At 34.6% G+C, this 27,169-nt stretch overlaps 1 protein-coding gene across 7 annotated transcripts in view; it reads left to right on the forward strand.

The window, feature by feature from the left end:
- Window positions 1–27,169, forward strand: part of PALS2 (protein associated with LIN7 2, MAGUK p55 family member) — a 104,327-nt gene that overhangs the window by 70,271 nt on the left and 6,887 nt on the right. For 6 of the 7 annotated variants that reach the window (XM_017863941.1, XM_017863942.1, XM_017863938.1 and 3 more), the window contains 7 exons: window positions 10,388–10,429; window positions 11,992–12,123; window positions 14,003–14,102; window positions 14,433–14,501; window positions 16,896–17,057; window positions 25,235–25,437; window positions 26,494–26,622. In XM_017863941.1, coding sequence (XP_017719430.1) covers window positions 10,388–10,429; window positions 11,992–12,123; window positions 14,003–14,102; window positions 14,433–14,501; window positions 16,896–17,057; window positions 25,235–25,437; window positions 26,494–26,622 — 837 coding nt within the window. The remainder of the gene's footprint in view (window positions 1–10,387; window positions 10,430–11,991; window positions 12,124–14,002; window positions 14,103–14,432; window positions 14,502–16,895; window positions 17,058–25,234; window positions 25,438–26,493; window positions 26,623–27,169) is intronic. The other variant, XM_017863940.1, reaches the window with a different exon arrangement.

Here is a 27,169-nt window from a genome sequence, read left to right on the forward strand (position 1 = left end):
TTAGGAAAAAATTTTTCTCAGAAGTTTTTTATGAGGATTAAATGAGTTAATTCATGGAGTGCTGTCACAGCAACACCTGGCACATAGTGAGTGCTCAAGAAGTGGCTGCACTTCTGTGGTGATGAGGCAGTAGTGGTAAAATGGAACCGTAAAGAAAGAGTAAGAAAGTAATTGCAGAGGAAGAATTGAAAAGTATGATAGTGTTGGAACCAAAGAGAGGGTTTTCAAGCCTAAGTAATGTAGAAGTAGATACCTCTGATGTTCAGGTTTATTCCAGAAATGTATTGTTTGATGTATGAATGAAATTATAAGTTTTCTTACATAAGATACTGCCAGTGTATCTTATTTCATATTGTTAAAATGAGAGCTTAAAAGTCTAGTTCTTACATTTCCGTACAGTTATTTGAAATAACATTTCATTGTCTATTTTAAACTGTTCTTTCAAAGGTAAGGATGGATTATTTAGTCATGAATATTAGCATGTAAATTGAACTTCTGAAAATAGATAGGCTTGTAATTAACTTCGGTTGAAATGAAAAGGTAGTTTCGTGGTCCTCAAGGAAAAGAATTGTGAAAAATAAATGATATTAGTACTTAGACATTTCGTATCAGTAGTACCTCTCAGACTACCTTTATTCCTCAGTTGGCAAATTTTGATTTGTGACACCTGAGGCCTTATCTTGGACTTGCGTAGGTTGGAAGAGTAAGATCTAGAATTTACGTATTTTATTTATTATTATGTGTTAGTTGTAGTAGGAAGATTTTATTTTCCCTCTGTAGTCCAAACTCCAGACTTCCTCTAGCTCACCATGGCTGTAATAGACTTTTATAGGCAAAATAAAATTTTATAGTATTAATAACTAGGGCTTTGGCCCAAATTCCTACGTAGATTTTGCATCTGGTAAACTAACTGAATACGATGAAATGCAAGGATATTTAGCCTTGGTTTAAACATAAGTTTTCCCTGTTCCATACCCTCTCAAACTCTGCTTTTCACTTAGCATTTAGAGCTGGGGGAATGAATTCACGTAGGAGAGGAGGAGTCTTACAAGCCTGAGGCAACCTGAGGCCTGTCTTGCCATAAAGAAGAAGAGAAACTATAACATGAAGGCTTCCAAAAGAACATCCAAATTGAGACTTTTTTTTTTTTTTACATGAAAAAGGGAACATTACTTATATGCTGGAATCATAGACATAAACCAGGGCATCTGCAAACCGTGGGCATCCTATTAAGATGCTATAGGGAAGCAAGGGCATTTTGCCTCTTCAACTCTTACACTAAAATCTCCACTGTGTAGTACTGTGGAGATTGTCTCAGGTCTGGATTGCTGCAAGAGCAAATGAAAGCCAAGAACTCTTCCGTACCATGGTAATGTTTTTCAAAAGCATAGTCAGTAGATTATCTTTATCAGAATCATTTCAGGTGCTTGGTAAAAGTCCAGAATCTGCTATGGGACATAAGTATCTATATTTAAATTTTGAAGACCAGAGTGAGTTAGAAGTAGCCAATTCTGAAGTTCTTCAACTTATATATAGCTTAGATTCCCAGAGGCTATTCATAATTCCATTTGTTTTATTAAGGCCAACTGATAGGAATTCTTTCTTATTCTTTGGAACCAACATGACCTGGACAACTAGAAACAATATAACAAAATATATCACAGGACTATTTCACTCAAGGATATTCATTAAAAATTCTCAACAAAGTATTAGCAAATCAGATTTGATTGTGTATATAACAAAGATAATACAACATATCCAAGTTAGATTTATTATCCCAGGTATGCTAGGAGAGTTTCATATTAGAAAATCCATATGTAACTAAGCACATTAACAGACGAAAAGAGAATAACCTCAATGGAGAATTTGATAAAATTCAATGATTTTTAAAAATTATTAGTAAATTAGAAATAGAAGGGAAAAGCCTTAATTTTATTACAAAAGAAAAAAAACTAGAACAAACGTTATTGTGAATTAACTAATGTTAGAAGCTTTCCCTTTAAAGTCAGAAACTGGCCTTTCATCTGGTCTGCCTGAGACCTCTAGTGCCAACCCCAATACCACATGAAGTTTTATTTCCACTCACGAAATTCCACTTTCGTTTTCATTATAAAATGAAAAAGCCTTCACAAACCGAGAAGAACTTGCCAAATTTCAAGCACAATTGTACATTGGTAAAAAGGAACTGCCCTCAGATGATACAGCAGACATTATCTATTGCAACAGATGATTAAAAAAATCTTTAGTTCTCCTGAAAGAAAGTAGAAATAAGCAATATCTCTGATATTAAAGAGGTATGTTTACAAACCAAGGAATGGGGATCTACACTAACAATCGCAATGTTCAGACATCTCTAGCAGCAAACACTTTGACCATTATACCAGCCATGCTGAGACAAAGCAGCTAACAGAAATGCCACCCAGTGTCTTAAACCAGCTTGGTGTCAACAAGCTTAACGAAACTGGCAGAAGCTGGATGGGGAAGTACCACTCACTTTTGGGGAAGTGGTGATCTTGTTCAGAATTTTGATGAAGCTTCCAACAATGAGGCAAACTGAATTGATTCAACTTCTAAAAAATAATAAAATTTCAAGAATTTTAACTGCTTTTAAAATGTTTTATATACGATAAAATGTAAACCTATGATATTTTAAATTCCAAGGCCCTTGGACACTGGGACAATGCTACTTTTTAATTATTGATTATACACAGTTATTTATTTGCAATTAGCCAGAAAATAGTTTAAAACAAAGATAAAGGCTTTGCCTAGTTAAAAAAAAGAGAAAGAAACTAGAGAAGGGTGCTCACTAGCACCACTTCTATTTAATATTTTCTTGAAGGATCCATAAGTACAGTCTGACAAAAATAAATTATAGAAGCAAAATGTTTGGAAAGGAGGCAATAAAACTTTTTATTTACAAATATGAGTTTTTGCATAGAAACCCCTCAAAACTACAACTTATTAGAAATAATAAAGTTTACCAAGGTACCTGAAAATAAGATTAAGACACAAAACTCAATTGCATTTCTGTATGTCATCAACAAACGTCTAGAAATGTAACTATGACATCATTTATAGTACAGTCAGAGAATGTCACATTTATGTCTGGGAATAAATCTAACCTAAAAAATTCAAGACCTCTACACAAAGGAATTATGAAGAGGATCTAAATAAGCAGGTATATCATATCATGGACAGGAAGACAATATTGTGAAGATGTTGATTTTTCACGCATTGACTTGCAGATTTAATGGAATTCCAGTCAAAACAGGGTTTTCCATGGAATTTGATAAGATGAATAGCCAAGACACTTTTGAACCAGAAAAGCAGGAATGGGGTCTGATTATTAATGTTTAGGAATTAAGATACTGTGATGTTGGCATAGGAAGAGACAGCATGATCAGTGGACTTTTAGGGAGCTCAGAAAGAGACTTACACATACATATTACTTTGATATGTGACAGAGATAATGTCTTTCAATGTGGAAAGGAGAGATGATCCAATGAATGGGGGGAAACTGGTTATTCTAGGGATACTGTTTGAAATTGTGTTTCATTCTGCATAGAAAAATCAAGTAAAAGGGGACATATGTTCAGTAAACATGTAAAGATGTATTAAAAATCATAATGTGATATACCATTAAGTTGGTAAAAATTGTAGCTGTGAATCAACAGCATCTTTTCTACATTGTTGGTGGCAGTGTGTATTGTTATAAACACATTAGGAAGAAAAGTTTAATAATGTCTCTTAGAGTTCAATATTCACGTATATCCAGCTGCAATAATTCCCTAGAGCAATTCTTATGTATGTACAGCTGGAAACATGTTAATAAGCATGTAAACCCCAGAAGATTACATGTATATAGCATGATACTTCTTTTAAGTTTAAAATAACTAAATATATAATTTTAAAGAGTACATATAGATGCAATAGAACTATATACAAAATGAAAAGTAAGGAGTTTGTGAACCCAAGATTCAGGGTGAAGTGTGCCTTGGTTGGGAAAATCAGAATGATGGGATGGGATGGAATGAGGGCAGGAGAATCAAGTAGGATTTTAATGTTAGTTTTAGGTGGCAAGTGCGTTGCTGTCTATTATATTATTAAAACTAATTAAATCAACAAAAGCAGTCCTTGCATGAACCAGTGATATAAACATAATAATTGTGATTGGTATAATTTTGGCTTAGGTTAGTAGTTAGTAGATTTTTTTTTTTTTTTTTTTTTTTTTTTTTTGACGGAATCTAGCTCTGTCACCCAGGCTGGAGTGCAGTGGCGTGATCTTGGCTCACTGCATTCTCCACTGCCCGGGTTCAAGCAATTTTCCTGCCTCAGCCTCCCAAGTAGCTGGGACTACAGGTGTGTGCCATCATGCCCAGCTAATTTTTGTATGATTTTTAAAATAAAATTTTCTATATGGCTAAGGCTTGAATTTGTGGCCCTCAGATATTTATCAGAGAGGAACATGGATTGCCCTTCAAAACTTTTTTAACCAAACGTATATTCTTGTTACCTTACTGTTCTCAAAAATGTGTGTGTACATCTGTATGTAAAACCAAGTTCATACACTGAAAATTTGTAGAAAAAGCATCCTTCCTTGACCATCTCAGCTAGTGTTGTGGAAAATCTCTTAGCAATGATAATCACTTTGTTCACCATCTTGTTACTCACTCTGAAGTGCAGATTCAGATGGACCTGGAACTATGATTTAAGAACTAGGTTCTATAAGCAACATGTGCACCATGTTTAGCCAGCACATTCTCAAATGAATTACTAGCCGCCTTCTGATTTAACATCAGGGTCAAGGTGGAACTGGTTTTCTAGCCATTTCATCCATTTAATTTTTTTTCCCACTAATTATTGTCATTTGCATAAGCATAGTGTATTCCTGTGCCATATTTTCTCAATACTTCTACTGTTTTTATCTTTACTTTTAAAAATATCCTTGAGATAAAGTTTATATAAATAAAGTGTACAATTTGATACATGTGGACATACATAATGTACCCGTGAAATCAACACAGTTGAGATGGTGAACACTCCCAGAAATGTATTTGTGTCCATTTCTTTTTCTTTCTTCCTTTTTTGAGACAGGGCCTCACTCCTTCACCCAGGCTGGAGTGCAGTGACATGATCACAGCTCACTGCAGCCTCAGCCTCCCAGGGCTCAAATAATCCTTCCACCTCAGCCTTCTGAGGAGCTGGGACCACAGACATGCACCACCACACCTGGCTAGTTTTTTTTTTTTTTTTTTTTTTTTTTTTTTTGTAGACACAGGGTTTCGCCACGTTGTCCAGGCTGTCTTGAACTCCTGTGCTCAAGCAATCTGCCTGCCTCAGCCTCCTAAAGTGCTAGGATTACCGGCATGAGTCATTGCTCCTGGCCTCCCAGCTTCTTTGTGTCCACTTCTCATCCTTCCCTCCTGCTCCCTTTTTCTCTCCCACCACTGACTCCAGGCAGCTACTGCTCTGCTTTTTGTCACTTTAAATTATTTTGCATTTTCCATATTTTTATATAAATGGAATACATGTATTCTTTTTTGGATATTGTTTGATTCATTTGTTTAGCTTCCCTCAGCATAGTTGTTTGGGGATTCATTCATGTTATGTGTATTGATAGTTCATTTATTTTTATTGACAAGTAATATTCCATTGCATGGCTGTACCACAGTTTGTTTAGCCATTACCTGGCTGATGAATATTTTTTTGTTGCCAGTTTGGGGCTTTTACAAATAAAGCTGCTATGGACATTTACATATAAGTCTCTTGAGTATATACCAGGAGTTGAAGGATTGAGTCATATGGTAGGTATATGTTGAACTTCTGAAGAAGTTAGTATACCAACTTAAATTTCCACCAACATTGTATGAAAGTTCCAATTACTCTGCAGTTTGGACAACATGTGGTATGGCCAGTCTTTAAAGTTTTAGCCATTCTAATAGTGTGTAGTGGTATCTCATTGTGATTTTAATTTCCATTTTCCTAATAACTAATAATATTGAACATATTTTTATGTGTTTATTTGCCATACTTATGTGCACTTTGGTGAAGTGTCTTCAAATCTTTTGTCCATTTTTTGTTGAATTGTTTTTCTTAGTTTTGAGTATTCTTTATGTATTCATGATACAAGTGCTTCATCAGAATTGGGATTTGCCAAGACTTTCTTCCAGTCTCTATCTTGTCTTTTCATTCTCTTAACAATGTCATTCAAAGAGCAGAAGTTCTGAATTTTTATGAAATCCAATTTATCATTTTTTTTCTTTGAGTCATCCTTTTGTGGCTTTGTTTAAGAAGTCTTTGTATAACCTAAGGTCATGAAGATTTTCTCCAATTTTTTTTCCCACAAGTTTTACAGTTCTATCTATGCTATACATCTGAGTCTATGATACATGTACTGTATGTTAATTTTTATATAGGATGTGAGGAAAGGATCAAAGTTTATATTTTGCATATGAATATTCAATTTTCCAGCTCAGTTTTTTGAAAAGACTATTTCTTTCATCAAATTTGGAAAAACTTTGACAGTAGTTTCTTCAGACATTTTTTCTATTTTTCTGTTTCTCCTGTCCTCCGGTGACTTTAGTTACACGCATATTAGGCCTCTTGAAGTTGTCCCGTGGCTCACTGATTAGTTCATTTATTTCAGCCTTTTTTCTCTGTATTTTTCATGTTGGATATTTTCTATTGTTTTGTCTTCAAGTTAACTGATCTTTTCTTTTGCAACTTCTAATCTGCTGTTAATCACACCTAGTGGGTATTTTTCATCTCAGATATTTTGGCTTTCATTTCTAGAAGTTCAGATTGCCTCTTTTTTATATCTGCATGTGTTTAATAGACTTAATCCTTCCTATAGTTTCTTGAACCATGAATATAATATGTAAAGTTAAAACAATTACTGTAATGTCCTTGTCTACTAATTCTAGCGTATTTGTCATTTCTGGGTCACTTGATTTTTCTCCTTGTTGTAGGTTATATTTTCCTCCCTTTTTGCATGCTTGGTCATTTTTGATTGGCTGCCAGGCATGAATTTCACCTTGTTGGGTACTGGATATTTTTGTATTAGTAAATACTCTATTTTTTTTTTCTTCCAACTCTTTTTTTTTTTTTTTTTTTTGGAGTCTCTGTCACCAGGCTGGAGTACAGTGGCGCAATCTCGGCTCACTGCAACCTCTACCTCCTGGGTACAAGCGATTCTCCTGCCTCAGCCTCCCAAGTAGCTGGGACTACAGGCACGTGCCACCAGGCCTAGCTAATTTTTTTATTTTTAGTAGAGACAGGGTTTCATCATGTTGGCCAGGATGGTCTCGATCTCTTGACCTCATGATCCATCTGCCTCAGCCTCCCAAAGTGCTAGGATTACAGGCATGAGCCACTGCTCCCGGCCCTTCCAACTTTTAGGCTCAAGAGGTGTGTATACAGGTATGTTACATGGATAAATTGCATGTTTCTGGAGTGTAGTGTACAAATGATTTTGTCACCCAGGTAGTGAGCATGATACCTGATAGGTAGTTTTTCATTCCTCACCCTCCTCTTATCATCTGGCTTCAAGTAAGCCTCAGAGTCTGTTGTTCCTCTCTTTGTGTCGATATGTACTCAATGTTTAGCACCCACTTACAAGTGAGAACATGTAGTAATCTGGTTTTCTGTTCCTGCATTAATTGGCTTAAGATAATGGCCTCCAGCTATGTACATGATGCTCAAAGGACATGATTTTATTCTGTTTATGGCTGCATAGTACTCCATGATGTATATATGCCAAAATTTCTTTATCCAGTCCACCATTATTGGGCATCTTGGTTGATTCTATATCTTTGCTGTTGTGAAAAGTGCTATGTTGAACATATGTGTACATGTGTCTTTATGGTAGAACGATATATATTCCTTTGGGTATATACCCGCTAATGGGATTGCTGGGTCAAATAGTAGTTCTGTTTTAAGTTCTTTGAGAAATCTCCAAAATGCTTTCCACAGTGGCTGAACTAATTTACATTTCCACTAGCAGTTCCCTTTTCTCTGCAACTTTGCCAACATCTGTTATTTTTTGACATTTTAGTAATAACCATTCTTAACCTTTGTTCTAGGATACAGATGATTCTTTTAAATCTTCCTTTTTAAGATTTATTAGATATGATTGCAGGATGTAGTTTAGCTCATAACCCTTCTAAGTATTCACGGCCTGTGAATTATGAAGGTTTTTCCACCTGTCCTGGTGAGAACAGAAACTTCTTGACTGTATACAACTTCCCTATATTGTTCCCTGTAATGCTTTCAAATGATTCTTTACCATCATTGAGGAAAGAGTTACACAGAGAGAGGGTGCAGGTAGCTTCCTCATACACATGCATTGATTAAGTACTCAGCTGAAAACAGAAGGAGTCCCTCACAATTCTCTCTGCAGTCCTTCCTCACTGATACTGTGTTCCATGCACTGTAACCACCTTGATCTCCCAGGTCTCCCAGTGCATCTCATGAACTTGGAGACCATCAGGCTTCACCTTTCTCCCTTTCTGAGTTGCAGCCTGGAAACTCTCTGTCCTGTTAGCTGGGGCAATTGTGTAGCTCATCTTGTTTCTTCCCATCTTTTGGGATCACTGTCTTCATTGCCTGATCTCTGACATCTTGAAAGACATTGTTCCACATATTTTATCAACGTAGTTTTTAGTTATTTCAAGTTGGAGGGTCCTTGTTACTTCATCTGAATCCAAATGGGAGTCATTTATCTTTATTACCTTAAAATTTAATTTTTGTATAGGTGAATCATTCCCATGGTTCGAAAATCAAAAAGTGTAAATATGTATTCAGTTGAGATCTCCCTCTGAATCCTTCCCACTACCAACCTAGTCCTCATCCCCCCACCAGTACAAACTATGCTATTAGTTTATCTTTCCAGAATTTCTTCATTCATATGCGAGTAAATAAAAATTACATATCCTTTTTCACCTTCCACCTCCTTTTTCATAGAAAGGTTGCATAGTATACATGCTATCCTGAACCTTATTTTTTTTACTTAACCATCTATCTTGAGGATATTTCCTTATTGCTGCATACACTTCCTGTTGACACACACCACCTACATACACACACTTTTTTAACGACTAAATATAGTGCCACATCATGTAGACATACCGTCATTTGTTTAACCAGTTCCTTTTTTGTTAAACAATTAGGTTGCTTCCAATCTTTTGCTGTTAGGAATAATGTAGTCTTATGCATAAGTCATTTTGGATGTATCTGCATAACATAGCTGTTGAATACATTCCCAGACATGGATTACTAGGTCAGAGGGTTTATGCATTTGTAATCTTGATAGCTATTGCCAAATTGGCCTCCCAAGAGGTTGAACCATTCTTCCACAAGCCATTTAGAAAGAAAATGCCTATTAACCCACAGTTCTTTTATAGAATGTTATAAAATACAAGGATTTCTGCTAATCTGATAGGAAAAAAGTGTTATAAGGTAGTTTTAATTTGTATTTCTACTCTGAATGAGGTTGTTGAACATCTCTTATGCTTAAAAGCCATTTGTACTTCCTTTTCCTTGTACTTTAAATTGTTTTGGTCATGCAGTTTTTAGTAATAAGAATATGAAATAGAAATATTTTAGTAGGTGGTGTTTAGTCATTTCTTAATGATGAATGAGCAGTTAACATCCATAGCCTATAAGTGCAACACTTTAAATTGCATTTAATAAAATATAATTATACTAAGTCTAGTCGTATCTTTAATGGTTTTAGAGTCATTACAAAATGGTTAGATCAAAGGTTGGGTTAATTGATTTTGTCAGAAAAATTTTCAAAGTCAAAGTAAAATCAGGTTAATCCCCCCCCCTGAGTTTTTTGACCTAAGAGTAAGTTCTAAAACTACGTTTGATAAATGAAAAACAAAAAAATAGAAATTGTTCTAGAAATCTTTTACCTTTGAGAGATGTGGTTTGTATTCCACAAATAATGGCATGTCCGTAACAATTCCATGGATGTTGGAGGAATGAATATTTGAAATTTGGACTATCTTGTAAAGTCTGAGCTTTATGGTTACAATATATATTCTGTTCCACACAAAAGAATGGTAATCACATTCATGGTTAGATGACAGGATTCTCTTGCTATTCTTCAATCATTGCATCTTTCTTGAGAAGTAAGGAGTATGCAGGTATTTTTATAACTTTGCATACCAATCCTTTCTTTCTGCTTGATCTCAAATACCTTTAACTTTTTGTTCTATCATTTATAACTTGCAGGTATTGTACTTTGTGGACAATTAATTAGGGAGGTAGTTGTCTTACCAAATGAGTGAAGTAATAAAATGGTCTAGTAGTTTGTTTATATTTTCTTAATTTATTATAAATTAAAAGTCTGGCTTTATTTATGCAATTACAAATATATTTTTAGAGTTGCATCAATATGGAGAGGCATCCAGCACACATCCATCAGGTATGCTGTCATTCCAGAACATTCTCTGGTACTTCATTTTTCTGTCTTATCAGCCAACTAAATTTTCTTTGATTAAATTTAATTATTTTGGTTTTTTCCCGTTGTCAAAACATGGAGCTGCATGACATTATCAAGTTAGCCAATTGTCACACTTTAGCAATCTTAATGTTTGTATGCTTGCTTTTTAGATCTAAAATTATATATCAGGAAAAAAAATTATTGACTTACTGATTTAAGGATTAATATTTAGCTTTTCTAGAGTAGTTGAAAATGTTCTGAATGCTTTCTGTGAAAATCATCTAATTATAAATAAGATTTTATTACATGTTCCCAGATTTAGTTATTTTAAAATTATTTTGTATGCATTGATCACAATACTTTTACCACACTAATAATATAATATGTCTACTTGTGTTATTTGAATTGTTTGATTACAGAAATATGATAAACAAATAGAAAAAGAACATTGTTATTTTGACTAATTGTGTGCTTTCTTGCTTATTAAAGTTTACATGCTGATTAATGCTAAGGCGATTCTTTAGAAGATAACATTTGAATTTCTATAAATATGTATAAAACAAGTCTGTTTTAAGAAAGCAATTGGGCTGGGCACAGTGGCTTATGCCTGTAATCCCCATACTTTGGGAGGCCGAGGAGGGCAGATCGCTTGAGATCAGGAGTTTGAGACCATCCTGGCCAACATGGTGAAATCTGATCTCTACTAAAAATACAAAAATTAGCCAGGCGTGGTAGCACATACCTGTAATTTCAGCTATTTGGGAGGCTGAGGCAGGAGAATCACTTGAACCTGGGAGGCAGAGGTTGCAGTGAGCAGAGATCACGCCGCTGCACTCCAGCCTGGGTAAAAGAGTGAGACTCCATCTGAAAAAAAAAAAGAAAGCAATTGGTCTGAACTTTCCATCAAATACCAAAAATGCATAATTTAATTAGAATTTAAATTAAAGCAAATAAGCCAAATAGTCCCAGTTTTGGAAATCATAACTAACAGTGTTAACTGACATACTTTTATTAATAAAGCAAATGTGAAAGAAATATATGTACACAAATGAATTTAAAATGGAAAATAGTTTCAAGACTTTTTCAGTATTTGTCTTACAATGAATTTAATGTTGATCATTTAAATTTAAGATGAGCATATAAATCAGAGCAAGGTGATTCGAGAAAAGTATTTAAGACTACCAAATATATTTCATATCTGACTTCGACATGAACTTTTATTAATTTTGGTTTCAGGGCCTTTTCACAGAGTTCTAATACATCTGAAATATATACCTTAAATCAACTACCTATATTATTTCAGGATGTTAATTGGATCATAGCATTTGCTTGCTTTAAAAATTATGCGGTGCTGGTTGGAAAATTAAGTGAAAAGATTGAAGGAAAGTGGAAGAATGGTGGGATAGAATGATTATCAAACTCTTATTGATTTAAAGTTAGATATTAGAGATGAAGTTTTATTATCTTTGATACCAAAATCTGTTAAATTAAATTCAGTGGAAGTGATACAACTATAGTATTTTTAATTGTGCTGTGTGTTTTAGGTATTTGTGAAGTGTCATTTTGATTATAATCCATACAATGATAACCTAATACCTTGCAAAGAAGCAGGATTGAAGTTTTCCAAAGGAGAAATTCTTCAGATTGTAAATAGAGAAGATCCAAATTGGTGGCAGGTTAGTATGCTTCTCAGAAGTTCCTCAACTACTTTTCTAATTTTAATCTTAGATCTGGTTAATGTCTGAATATTCAGGAAGAATATTAGCATTTGTTACAATGATTTTTCCCACATGAACAGCTCCTGCTTCATGGCTACTAATTTTGTGGACATAAGATCAAATTGGGAGGAGATTTGCAAGTAGCTCTTAATAAGTGCAGAATTAACCAGCCTGTGGCACTAACCAGTTGGTTTAGGGAATAGACCAATTGGTTTTTTTCACATGGGTAATTGCATTAAAATATGCTATTGACCAAGAAGAACTCACTTAGGTCATCCCTTTTAAAAAGATATTTGGGTTTTGTTTATTTTAATAGGAGTCTTTTACTATGAAGTAAGTCTTTCTCTTGTCTCCTCTCCCTCATGTTCGTTCATAGCAAGTAAAGCATAATTTCTTAAGGTCTTAATGTCTATTTGCTCACCTCTTCTCAGATACTGGGAAATGGAGGTTCACTCTATCGGTTTTGTTTGGTTTTGGATTAAAATCTGTGTATATGGAAAGAGATGTGTATTATCACTGCATTTTTCCCTCCTTTTTTCAGAAGATCTGTTTAATGGTATTCTTTTTTCTTCTCCTAATGTAGCTTTCAGAAACCCCTAGCAGCAGTAATAAGTCTGTTTTTGTAATTATTTATATTAGCTAACAACCACAGTATTCAGAACTGGAGAAACTGACAAATCAGGAAGTCTGAAATGCCTTAAACTATCAAAGCAAATGAGAGTTTTACTAAAGAACAAGGAGTAAGAGGAAAGGATCCAGGACTTAGCACCAAATTCTAAAATTAACTAAAATATTGGTAACTCACATTAGCTCTAAAATATAGATCTACTTCTAAGGAGAAACAAATCACAGAATGACAGCAGTCTTACTAACGTGTCCTTAAATTTAAATTAAGACATTATTACCTATAGGTGCACTGTGTGTTGAGACAGCTAAGAAATGGGTAAATTAAACAGAATCCATGATTTCAAGAGGTTTCCCCTGAACTTTTTAGATCCCTCATTTAAAAAATCTCTCTGTGGCTGTGTCCTTTATTGAATTATTCTAGTTTTCCTTCTTTGTTCTTTTTCCTATGAATGCGATCTCTTAGTTTTCTCTTCTAACCTCAATTCTTCTCTCAGTTTCTCCCTGCATTTTGATGGTTGGTTACTTTAATTCTGTTTTTCAGGATTTTAATTGCTAAAAGTTATACTAGATTTTCTATGCTAGTTGTAAGGTTAGAAATACTAACTTTGTGAGATAAATCACTAACAGCCAGTTCTCCAGCCACTATTTTAAAATATTTCTCTTTGGAGCTTATTTTAAAAGTTAGCTATTTTACATTAGGTAGAGTTTTGCCTAGTTTAAATTTACAAGCTCTTGGGATATTCATACTCCTGGTAGCATAAATTAAAATCTACACTTTATATTCCAAATAGTATCTCCTTTTCATTTGATTTGGCTTGAAATACCAGCATAGTAGGATTAAGGTTGACAGTAAATGTCTTTTAAAGGGTGCTAGATAAAATGTCGTGTTGATACATCTTATTATAGAATAGTGTTTATTTTCCTTTTCCAACTTAGTATTATAAATAAGAAGTTTGAGCAATTTAACTTGTATTTTGGTCCCCAAATTTCACTACCAGATATCAGATATGAAGAATTTTAGGTGCCAATTGATTCCTCAGTGCTGAATTGTTTAAATATCTTAACTGACAATGCTATGGATGTAAATCTCAAGGTTGTTTTTAAGAGTAAATATGACTTTTTTTTTAACTGACCACTGCTTGTCCTACTTAATAGAATATGGTCTCAAATTTTGGTCACTGAGATATACAATTCGTTAATTTGATTCTAGGCTAGCCATGTAAAAGAGGGAGGAAGCGCTGGTCTCATTCCAAGCCAGTTCCTGGAAGAGAAGAGAAAGGCATTTGTTAGAAGAGACTGGGACAATTCAGGTGATGAGCTCGACACAATAAGTAACAAGGAGTCCTTTGTGACCACCTTTCTTTGTCTCTTTTGTCTAAATAAGCAAATGCATTTATTTAAAATATGTCTAGAATGAATCCCTCCCTCTGCTTTAGCTCTCATAAGTAATCTTTTTGTTCCCGTTCTGCCACCTCCTGGTAGAGTATCAAAATTCAGTGGCTTAACTCACCCCCACCCTCTTTTGCTTCCTAGGATGCAACATTGGGAAGATAATTCTCCCACCCCTATAAAATACTACAGGGCAATTTTTTCATGTTCTGACATACTGCTTAAGTTATATTTGTTTTATCATCCTTCAGGACCTTTTTGTGGAACTATAAGTAGCAAAAAGAAGAAGAAGATGATGTATCTCACAACCAGAAATGCAGGTAGGTTTTAAATACTTTTTGAGAAGTCCAAGTGAAGTAGCTATATGTCATTTAGCGTGGCATAAACTCTGAATATACAGCTTTAAGTGAATGTAATTCAGATTAGTACCTACTTGCAAGGGGCTGGCATATGAACACATGGTGCAATATAATATAAATTATTTAAATCCTGATATATACTACCATGTGCTTTATTTTGTGAGTATAGTTTACAACAAAACAAATTGGTTAGGATTTTTACTTGTCTTAATGAAGAAGCAGTATTATAATTGAAACTATTTGTCCAGAGAATTTTGAAATAGTAATTTATGTGCCATTTCTAAAGGGTAGAATGCCTTTGTCAAGATGTTAAAAGAGTTATGTTTAAGGGCAACTGTATCCTGCTATAACACTGACCATGGTACTTTTAGGAAAATAGCACTGGACCAAATAAATATTGGTCTGATATAATAGAATTCCTTCTTAAATCTTTTAGTCATGCAGAAAGAAATACTTTTAAAAAGAAAGATATGGTAACTGTGTGAGATGATGGATATGTTTAATAATTAAGCTTGATTGAAGTAATCATTCACAGTGTACACATTCATGAAAACATCAAGTTGTACACTTCATATACAATTCCTATTTGTCAGTTATACCTCAGTAAAGCTGAAAGGATTTTTAAAAACAATTTAGAATAAAACCCCAGACCTGTATTGGCTACTCATTTGATGTTAAAATAAATAAATAAAAGGAAGGAAGGGAAAGAATGGAAACTACTATATTTATTCTTCCCAGTTGCAGAGGATGACAGGAGTAAAAGCAGCTCTATGAATCAGAAATTTCTGGAGGCTTAAAAGCAGTTGGCAATTTTAAAAGTACTTTCTTGAATTCAGAGCTACCTCTATACTGGTAATAAACTAAACAGCACACCCTAAAAGAAAATAATATAGAAGGCAGAAGTAGGCTTGTTTTCTCTTAATATTGGTTTAATCTACTGTGGAGAAATTGTGCAAAGAAAGAATTGCTATTAGGATAATAAGCTAAGGAAGGAGTGTTATTACTACAGATTGAGAGTTACAGTAACAACAGGTAATATAATATTTCAAATCATCACTTTGGCTCTATTATTCATAAAATATATGCCCATAAGGCTTTTTTGCAAAATAGAAAATTCATAATTTTCCCACTAAGATTATACTTTTGGATTATGTTTCTAGTGAAAACAGTGGATCTAAAATTTGTTTTATATGTAAATTTCAAAATCTTAATATTTAAATGTATGTTGTCAGTAAATGTCAGTATGTTGAATTTTCTAATCAAACTGATAATTGTAGATTTGCCATACAATATTCATTTATATAATTGGAAGGTCACTCGTTCCGTGGAACTTAAGCAACCACACTAGGTTTGCTCCTGTCCTCTGTATTTGATACATACTTTCTATATAAACTGGTCTGTAATTTGATTATTTATATTATGGGATTTCTACTGACAAATTGATAATAGATTTCAGTGGATAGAATCTCTGATAAATAAGGATAAAACATAGAATTTTTCTAGCTTGATTAATCAGACTAATTTTTTCTTTTTTTTTTTTTTTTGAGACGGAGTCTCACTCTGTCACCAGGCTGGAGTGCACTGGCACAATCTCAGCTTACTGCAGTCTCCACTTCCTGGATTCAAGTGATTCTCCTACCTCAGCCTCCCGAGTAGCTGGGACTACAGGTGCGCACCACCATGCCCGGCTAATTTTTTGTATTTTTTTAGTAGAGACGGGGTTTCACCATGTTGGCCAGGATGGTCTCGATCTCTTGACTTCGTGATCCCCCCACCTCGACCTCCAAAAGTGCTGGTATTACAGACATGAGCCACGATGCCCAGCCCGATTAGACAAATTTTTAAGGGCAAATGGATGGACCAGATGTTTAAAGCAAGATATAAAATAATTTACTGGGTGAGGCACAGTGGCTCATGCCTATAATCCCAGCACTTTGAGAGGCTGAGGCAGGAGGATCACTTGAGGCCAGTAGTTTGAGACTAGCCTGGGCAACATAGCAAGATCCCATCTCTACAAAAAAAAATTAAAAATTAGCTGGGTATGGTGGCCCATGCCTGTGGTTTCATCTACTTGGGAGACTTCCTTGAGCCCAGGAGTTCAAGGGTACGGTGAGCTAAGATTGCAACACTATACCCTGGGTGACAGTGAGCCCTGGTCTTAAAAACAATAATAAAATAATTATTGTTTATTATACTTTACCAAATTTGTAAAAACAAATCTATGCTAAGTGGGTACAAGTCAAGTGATATTTAACTATCAAGACAGCTAAGCCATTACTGGACAGAATTGCAGAGATTCCTTTCATGTATATAAAAGATGACTAAATATATATTCCTATTTCCTTTTTCATTTAGAATTTGATCGTCACGAAATCCAGATATATGAGGAGGTAGCCAAAATGCCTCCCTTCCAGAGAAAAACATTAGTATTGATAGGAGCTCAAGGTGTAGGCCGAAGAAGCTTGAAAAACAGGTTTATAGTATTGAATCCCACTAGATTTGGAACTACGGTGCCATGTAAGTTTTCTGTTTTCCTTGCTATGCATTTGGCAGGAAAGAGTATGGGCATATGGAGGAGAGGGGGATTATTATCATTAATTATTGCTATTCCCAAATAAGTTTTCTTTATTGCAGTGAAAATGAACAAGTAAAAGACATTGAAAAATTTAGTAATTCTATAGCTGTTATGAAATAGTGCTGCAGTGCTGTTGGCTTGCTGTCTGGTGGCAAGTGCTTCTCTAAACTATTCAGTTCAGAAATCTTAGAATTAAATGCCTGTATTTAAGAATTGTGGCAAGATAGGCATTTAGAATTTTCTTGTACTGATGTGTATCTAAAAGTTGGATTTTCAACCATTTTAGTGTAAAGAAAAGGAGAAAGTTTCTGACCCTCAGACATAGCCAATGTGGCAACAGCTGTATGAATTTACGTGGCCTGGCTTGTAGCTCTCAGTCGTGCAAGATCGTAAACCTGATTTTTGATAGCACATCAAGAGTGATTTATCTTTTACTGCAGGCAGCATTAATTAAGGTTACAAAGTCTGATGTATAGAATAAAATAATATTGATGAGAAGTATAACCATTAATTAATGCAAAGACCACTCATTTTATGGTCTTTGCATTCATTTCTCTATTTGCATATTTACATAGAAAGTTTAATAATCATGTCAGAAGTATGCTTGATGAGAATGGAGTTAGGTCAAGGAATTGGATGATGTTAGTGACTTACTGTAGTGACTAATACACATTTGTCTATAACTGTGGGGACTATTATACATTTGTCTTTGTTTTTGAAATACATGAATCTTTACTTGTGAACTTAGATGTTCTGTCCCTTGAAGAAAGCAGGAGATACGCTAACGTTGCTTTCTTAATTTCCTTTGCTATGCTTCTATTTCTGACCAAGCCCCCTTTTAATACGGCATTCCTTTAGGTATATTAATGCCTTCAAGCTATTTTGAGTCAAATCCTAGCCTAACTTTAACCTCATCTCTTTTAATTGAATTTTAGAGTTTCTCTGGTTTTGTCCAGTATATTTTGGGTTTAATTCTCAGTGAGTACTCCTATTGCTAAAATTCTTAAAAGTTAGGGAAATAGCCTTGTCATTGCCCCCATGTGCTGCTTGTAATCCCTTCACAGTAAGTCTTCTGATTCTACTGTAGGCATTGTAAAACGCTAAATTTAGACAAATCCTAGTAAAGTGATTAACAAAACAAAAACTTCACTGTAATCAAAGTATGTTAAAGCTGCAATTGTGAAATAAAGAAAAAGTTTTTCGCTTTTATCAAATGAATATGTGCCCAATATTTTTGGCAAGTAGTTCTTAAAGACATATAATGAGGGAAAAAATAACCCCTTCTCTTCCCCTGCCTCACCACTGGTTCACTTATGAAAACAGTCACTTTTCATTGTTTTGCTATTTCTTTTGGTAGTGTTCCATATTTCTTAATAATGTCTTTAGTCTGCTCTTTCCTGGTTTATCCAGTTTAGACCTTATCTGTTCACTTCCTGACTGTCTTTCCAATATAAAGATAGCTGTATTTTCAGTTAGTTCAATTTTACTTTCTTGAATAAGCCTTTCCCCTTCTGTGACCCAGGAATCTCTGGAGTTCTGTTTTTCCTTATACTACCTGATTTTATGTGTATGTGTATACAATTTTTTGTTTTTTAAACTAAAGACTTGTTTATCCAGTAAGTTGTATTTGTTTTTTTTTCCTGGAGACCTCTGTCTCAGAACCCTCTGTCTTTCTGCTTCAATGAAGACTACATGCTGTCTCTCTGGCTGCCCACCTGTTAACACTGGAGTAGTTCCCTTTGTTGTTATCCTGGATTGAAGCTGTTGTTCCTCCATCCCATTCTTTCTCTTTCTTGGTTTATCACCTTGTTTTGCTGGAGTACATCCTCTTGTATGTGGAATGTAATGTCTGCATCTTTGTGTTGTAAAATATGTATTTTCTGCCCTTTATTTGACTATTTAGCTGAGAATAGAATTCTGGATTGTAAAATTCAAAAGCTATTACAATGTCTTCATCATCGCCAAAAGAATCTCTGTACCCATTTCCCACCAACCTCCTCACCCCCTGCTGCCATGAACAATCATGAATCTTTCTGTAAAAATAGATTTGCTTATTTTGGACATTTTATATACTGGAGTTATACAATATGTGGTATTTTGTGACTGGCTTCTTAACATGTCAGATCTCATATGTGTTGTAGCATGTATCAGTACTTATTTTCTTTCCCTTGCTAAGTGATTGTTACATGGCTGTACCACATTTTATTGATATATTCATTAGTTGATGGACATTTGGATTATTTTATTTTTAGCTATTGTGAATAATGCCGCAGTCAGCATTTGTATACAGGTATTTTTGTGGACATATGCCTATTTCTCTTGGGTATATACCTAGGAATGGAATTTGTAGGTTATATGGTGACTATATGTTGAGCCTTTAGAAGAACTTCCACACTGTCTTCCACAGCAGCTGTATATGTACCCTTTCACAATCCCAGCAGCGTATGAAGTTTCCAGTTTCTCTACATCCTCACCAACATTTGTCATCTGACTTTTTGATTATAGTCATCCTAGTGGGTGTGAAGTTGTATCTTATTTTGGTTCTCATTTGCATTTCCCTAATGGCTGATAATGTCAAACAACTTTTCATGTACATATTTGCCATTTATGCATTTTCTTTGGAGGAATGTCTGTTTAAACTGGTTGCCCATTTTTCAGTTAGGTTATTTGTCTTTTTCTTAAGCTGTAAGAGAAGGTCATATTATATTCTGGATACAAGTTCCTTATTAGATATATGATTTGCACATATTAATATTTTCTCTCATTCTTTGGTGACTTCTTATGTTTTTGATGGTGTCCTTTGATATACAAAAGTTTTTCATTTTGATGAAATCCAATTTTGTATATCTTTTGTTGCCCATCATGCTTTTCATATCTTACCAAATATGATACCATATCAAGGCTTTCCCTAACCTGAGGCCACAAAATTTTACCCTCCTGTATTTTATTTTAAGAGTTTATACTACTAACTCTTATATGCAGATTATATGATCCATTTTGTGTTCATTTTTGTGTTGAGTGTGAGGAGGAGATTTCAACTTTATTCTTCTGCTTGCACTTTTCCAGTTGTCACAACACAATTTGTCAAAAAGAATAGTTCTTTCCTCCAGTGAATTGTCTTGCCACCCTTTTTGAAAATTGATTGTAAATGTGAAGATGGATTTATAAACCCTCAATTCTATTCCATTAATCTAGATGTCTGTCCTTATGCCAGTCCCACATTGTCTCGATTACTGTATATTTGTATTAAATTTCAAAACCAGGAATTGTGAACCTTCCCAACTTGTTCTTTCTTTTGAAGTTTGTTTTGGCTCTTCTGGGTTCCTGACATTTCTATATAAATTATAAGATAAGCTTCCAGTTTCTGCAGAAAAGGTAGCTAGAATTTTAAGAGGGATTATATTGAATTCTAGCTACCTTTTCTGCAGCAACTGGAAGTTTATCTTATAATTTGTATAGAAATGCCAGTAAGTTGACTTGAGGACTACTGCCAACTGTTTTGTTTTGTTTTATTTTGTTTTGTTTTATTTTGTTTTGTTTTGTTTTGTTTTGTTTGAGATAGAGTCTTGCTCTGTCGCCCAGGCTGGAGTGCAGTGGTGTGGTCTTGGCTCACTGCAGCCTCCGCCTCCTGGATTCAAGCCATTCTCCTGCCTCAGCCTCCTGAGTATCTGGGATTACAGGCACCCACCATCCTGCCTGGCTAATTTTTTTTGTATATTTAGTAGAGACTTACTTTCACCATGCTGGCCAGGCTGGTTTCGAACTCCTGACCTCAGGTGATCTACCCGCCTCAGACTCCCAAAGTGCTGGGATTACAGGTGCTATCTTAACAGTATTAATTCTTCCAGTCTGTGAGCATAGATGTCTTTCCATTTATTTAGGTCTTCATTTTAATGCTGTTTATGGTTTTCATTGTACAAATGTTATGCTTCTTTTGTCACATTTATTCCTGAGTATTTTGTTCTTTTTTATTCTATAGCAAAAGTATTTTCTTAATTTCCTTTTGGATTGTTCCTTGCTAGTGTATAGAAATAAACTGATTTTTGTGTGTTGGCTTTGTCTTTTAGCCTTACTGACCTCATTGATTCTAATGATGATTTTTTTGTGTGGGTTCCTCAGGGTTTTCTATATACAAAATCATGTCATTTGCAAATAGAGATCGTTTTACTTGTTTCTTTCTAGTCTGGGTGCTGTTTATGTCTTTGTCTTATCTAATTGCCTCAACTAGAACCTGCAGTGTAATGTGTAATAGTGTAATAGAAGTGGCAAAAGTGAACATCCTTGTCTTGTTCATGATCTTAAGGAGAAAGGAGAAAGCATTCCATCTTTCCATTTTAGCTGTGGGGGGTTTTTCACAGATGCCTTTCATCAGATTGGAGAAGTTCCCTTGTGTTCCTACTTTGTTGGCTTTTTACCGAGAAAGGGTACTGGATCTTGCCAAATACTTTTCTTTGTTGATAGTTCATATGATTTTGTTTTTTATTGTCTTCTATTGATATGATGTATTACATTCCTTGATTTTATATATTGAACCAACCTTGTCTTTTTATGGTAAATTCCATTTGGTTATGATGTGCCGTCTTTTTTATATACTTCTAGATTCAGTTGTTTGTAATTTGTAAGGATTTTTGTATCTATATTTATAAGGGATATTGGTGTATAGTTTTCATTGTTATGATGTCATTGTCTAGCTTTGATATGGTAATACAGGACTCATAGAATGAGTTGTGAAGTATTCTTTCCTCTTTCATTGTTTGGGAAGAGTGTGTAAAGAATTAATTATAATTCGTTCAATGTTTGATGAAATTCACCCATGAAGCCATTTGACCCTGGGCTTTACTTTGTGGGAAGTTTTGATTATTAATTCAGTCTCTTTACTTGTTATAGGTCAACTTGGATTTTTTTTTTTAATCAGTTTCAGGATTTCTGCAGTGTTCATAGTAATATTTTTTCTTTCATTTCTGATTTTAGATATTTGAGTCTTTCCTCTTTTATTCTTAGTCTATGTAAAGATTTGTCAATTTTGTTGATCTTTTCAGACAATCAAATTTTGCCTTTGCTGATTTTCTGTATTTTTTCTACTTTCTAATTTTTGCTATAATCTTTATTATTTTCTTTCTACTTGTACTTTGGGTTTATTTTACTCTCTTTCTGTTTTTTTAGATAGAAAATTAGATTATTGATTTGAGATCTTTTTTAACATAGGCTTTCACAGCTATAGATTTCCCTCTAAGCACTTAGTTGCATCTTAAAGTTTTTGATATGCTGCGTTTTTGTTTACATTCATCTCAAAATACTTTTGTTTTGAGTGGGCGATATATATGTGTGTGTGTGTATATATATATATATATGTTCAATGATACTTGTCTCTGTAGATGGCTACAGAGACTTTAAAACCATAATCCTGAATATACAACTATGCAACACAGACCAGTTAGCCAGATCTAAAATAATAAACTGGCTTCTTATGACAACTATTCTGTTCCAACCCTTCTTTCCTCCACAATGACCCTAAATCTTACATGAATACAGTTACTCTGGCAGAACGGAAACCCATCTTTGTGACCAAAAGTAAAAACCAAAGAAGAAATAGCAATTCATCCGTTAGTTGGTGAAAGCAAGAAACGTAGTGCCCTTCACTGTGCTGCTTAGTCTTAACTCATTTTGTCCCTGTTATTCAGCCCATCCGTTTAGCTCTTAATATGTTTGAATTAGCCATATGATTCAGCTCTTTAGTGCTCATCACAGTGCTGATCTTTTTCCCATCAGTAGCTTTTAAGACAGTTATCAAGGGCTTAAAGCCCTCCACAGAACCTTTTCTTAGCATGAATGGGTTTCGTTCAACCATCATATATCTTCAAGGTAATGAACATGCTGCTGGACAACTGGCACTCTGGAAGCGCCTGGTCAGCTCTATCTGTAACTGTGCTCTTCAACAGCACCATCTCCTCTCAGAGTATTTTCTTTCACTTGTGATTGCTTATTTGATCCATTGGTTATTTGGGAGTATATTGCTTATTTTCCATATATTTTTGAATTTCTAAAATTTTCTCTGTTATAAAATTAAGGTGATTTAACTTTCTTTATATATTACAAAATGATCCTAAAATAAAATAGAAAAACATTGTTATTTTAGGGAGATAGGCTATGTTACGAATCCTGTTTTCTCTTTAACACTGACATCCTGAGCTTAGTTAACAAATTAAGTATTACTTTGTTGATTGTTTCTTCATTATTTGAATAGCAGCTAAAATTAATAGTTTTGCCTGTCATAAAAAATTACTTCTAAAAAATCACGTTATGTAGTTGCTCAGTATAGAAGTCTAAGGAATCAGTTGTAGTCAAACCATGTTCTAATTTCTCTGTTCTAGACATGGAAAGCAGTTTAAATATGTGACAACGTGGATTGTTTTTTGGAGTGTTAGTAGAGAATAGGATTGTAGTTAAAGTTCACTTGTAAACTGAAGAACATTTCTCTAAGAATTAAGATTCCCTCAGCATGGGGTGGGGGTAGTACATGTACATATACGTATTTATTTCAAGCAATGCATTCCCTTGTATGGTTTCACTGTAGTACTTCACAAAAAAAACAAAACAAAACTATTTTTTAAAATTAATGTTCACAATGTTGAAGCAAGTCCTATTATGCATTTATTTGGAGCATTAAAAGTTGCCTTTGAAGTTTTATTATACACCTTTGGTGACTAATTCCAGAAACCTTAAAGATCACACAATTTTATATATGAGAAGCCATCATAGCGTCTTGAAGATTCTTGAAGATACTTTATAAACACTCTTTACAGTAGTCTAAGATGACCACTCCCAAGGTTGAGCCAGAAAACAAGGGAAAAGTGGGAGTCCTATTATACATAATGATCTCATTTGACCCTTATGTTTGAGCATGAGTTTGAAGTTAATTTTGTTCTTATAAAAGTTTTCTATGTCTTATGCCTACTAGAATTAGTCAAAACACTGTCATCTTTTTATTTGGATTACTTTCTTAGTTTAGTTTGGTGTACTTAATAATTCCATCAGTTATTCTGCAACTACTTAGCTAATAGAAACAATACTTCTTGTCTCTGATCCAGCAAAGCCCAGGGTAAGGCTAAGCTTGAAATAACACACTCAAAAATTACTTTTCTTCTTCAAAGTTATTGTTAACAAAGTTGTCAGAGAGTACACATTTGCAACAGTTTAGAAAGTGGTAATAACCGTTCCTAGCACAGACCAACTTGCAGAGGATTGTATGTCTCTGAAAGTATTCAAAGCTATAAAATATCAGACAAAAGGATCTCCTACTTCTAAATTTTGACTTGAGCTATTCAATCTCATTTTCCCAGAAATAATATGTTGGGTCAGAGGAGAGGAGTTTAATAGACCATAATAATAATGAGGTGGCTAGCTCTACCACTGAAGTGTAAAATAGAACAGTTAACATTTGGGAGTATCAATAAACAGGAAGCTAAAAGAAAGGGTTGGTTTTGAGGTAAGATAAAGGATAGATAATTTGTGGGTAAACTGCACTTTACAAAATTGGTATTACAACTAAGAATAGGTGAACTTTGCTTACTCACCTTTTGGGACACTTAGGAAGTGTTAATGTGGAAAGAAAGGATGTGATGGATTCCTGAGGAGAAGGAGAGTGCTCGTCAGTTGAAAAGACTCACTCACAACATGCCTCACACTTATTAACACTTACCATAATTAAGAATGTCATTGAAGGCTCTGCTGCTAGGTAAAATTTTGAGTTTCAAAGTGATTTTAAGAAGCCTGTTTTTGGATGCGAATTTTGTTTAGGGGACTACCTCTTAAAATATTCCTCTAAGGTATCAAGAAACTTTTTCTATTAAAGGGCCACATGGTAAAGTTTTAGGCTTTGCAGTCCACACAGTCTGTCACAATTACTACCACCGTTTTAATGGGAAAGAAACCATGTATGATACATAAACAAATGAGTATGGCTGTAGTCCAATAAAACTTAAAGAAGCAGATCAGATTTGGTCATAGGCTGTAGTTTGCTGCACCAAGTGGAAAAATGTTAAGCCACCCTATGTATTTTAGTCTATTTTTTATGCGCTACAATTTCTTTGTACAAAAACCTCAACACTATTTTATTTAGTTACTTCACGGAAACCAAGGGAAGATGAAAAAGATGGCCAGGCATATAAGTTTGTGTCACGATCTGAGATGGAAGCAGATATTAAAGCTGGAAAGTATTTGGAACATGGGGAATATGAAGGAAATCTCTATGGAACCAAAATTGATTCTATTCTTGAGGTTGTCCAGACTGGACGGACTTGCATTCTGGATGTCAACCCACAAGTAAGCTGCTTGGATTCCAAAGCTGTTTTTCATATTTTATTTTCTGTGGAGTTTTTTTCATGTATGTCGGGGATGTTGGGTTGGGGTTTGTTTTGTCAGGGTAGAAAGGTGACTCTTTCCCTCCATTACCTTTAGGTGATAGAGAATGTTATTATGTATACATAGCTAGTTAAATAAATCTCTGAACAATTAGCCAACAGCGGCTTGGGTGGCAATAGAAACTGTGTAATTAGATCTACGGTAGAAGTTTAGGATATATTTTACCTGTTCAAGTAATGCATAAATGCATATGTTAAAAAATGTTAATTTTAAAACTCAAGTCTGCAATATAAAGAATAAAAAGTTAAAGTCACTCCCCCTCGTACCTGACACACATGCACACCTCTTATTATCACTCTGTGTTTCTCTCTCACCTACCCCTTCCCACTCCACTACACTCAGCCCAACCTCACCTCCCTACTCAGAGATAAGAGTTGTTAATAGTTTCTTATGTCTCTTCTAGTCATTTCACTATGCCTTAAATACAAATATATATAAGGTAATGAGTTTTCTGTTTTTGTTGTCTCTTTTGCAAAATGGAAAATTCTACATAGAATTTTCAGGGGTTTTATGAAATAGTACTGTTTCTTGAAGATCTTTTTATGGTTACTGTAGAGCTTTTTTTTCTTTGTAATTGCTATATAGTACTTTATAGTATGAATATATATTCATTTAACCACTCTCCAATAAATCAACATTGAGGTTATTTCTACTTTTCGGTATTAACAGAATTCTACAATTAACATAAAAGAGTTTACATCACTCTTGATGATTTTTTGATCATTGTTTTATACTTTCGTTTCTTCAAGAGGAACAGACTGAATTTAGAACAAAATAAATGGATCAATATTTTAAGAAAGTACTATATGGAATGAGAATGACAAAACGGAGATAGGTATTAAATTATGTCCTTTACTCCATAGAACAAGTGCAAACAGCCTTTGATTTATACTAAAGGGTAGCAGAATTCTAGTTCTAATATTGTATAAATTGGCTTATAATTATTCTTTTACACAGGCACTGAAAATATTGAGGACGTCAGAGTTTATGCCCTATGTGGTATTTATTGCGGCTCCAGAGCTAGAGACGTTGCGTGCCATGCACAAGGCTGTGGTGGATGCAGGAATCACTACCAAGCTTCTGACCGTGAGCTAACCATATGATTTTCCTTCTAAAATCTTTCCTTTTCTTTTGAGCATGTTTAACTCTTATCTAACTTATTTTTATTTATTTATTTTTGAGGCAGAGTCTTGCCTTCTTGTCCAGGCTGGAATGCGTTGACACGATCTAAGCTCACTGCAACCTCACCCTCCCAGGTTCAAGCGATTCTCCTGCCTCAGCCTCCCAAGTAGCTGGGATTACAGGCGTGCGCCACCAGGCCCAGCTAATTTTTGTATTTTTAGTAGAGACAGGGTTTCCCCATGTTGGCCAGACTGGTCTTGAACTCCTGACTTCGAACTCCTGATCTGCCCACCTTGGCCTCCCAAAGTGCTGGGATTACAGGCGGGAGCCACCATGCCTGGCCAACTCTTAGCTAATTATGCTATGAAACAAACATGCTATATAAGGTGACACAGAATAAAAATTAATTTGATGTAGTTAGGATCTGGAACAGTGTTCTTTTACTTGAAAATCATTGTACACTTTATTTTAAATCAAAAGTTTAGTTCCCCTTTGTAAAATGAAATGGACC

This window comes from Rhinopithecus bieti, unplaced genomic scaffold (assembly GCF_001698545.2).
Source record: "Rhinopithecus bieti isolate Rb0 unplaced genomic scaffold, ASM169854v2 scaffold_73130, whole genome shotgun sequence".
Classification (NCBI taxonomy): domain Eukaryota; kingdom Metazoa; phylum Chordata; class Mammalia; order Primates; family Cercopithecidae; genus Rhinopithecus; species Rhinopithecus bieti.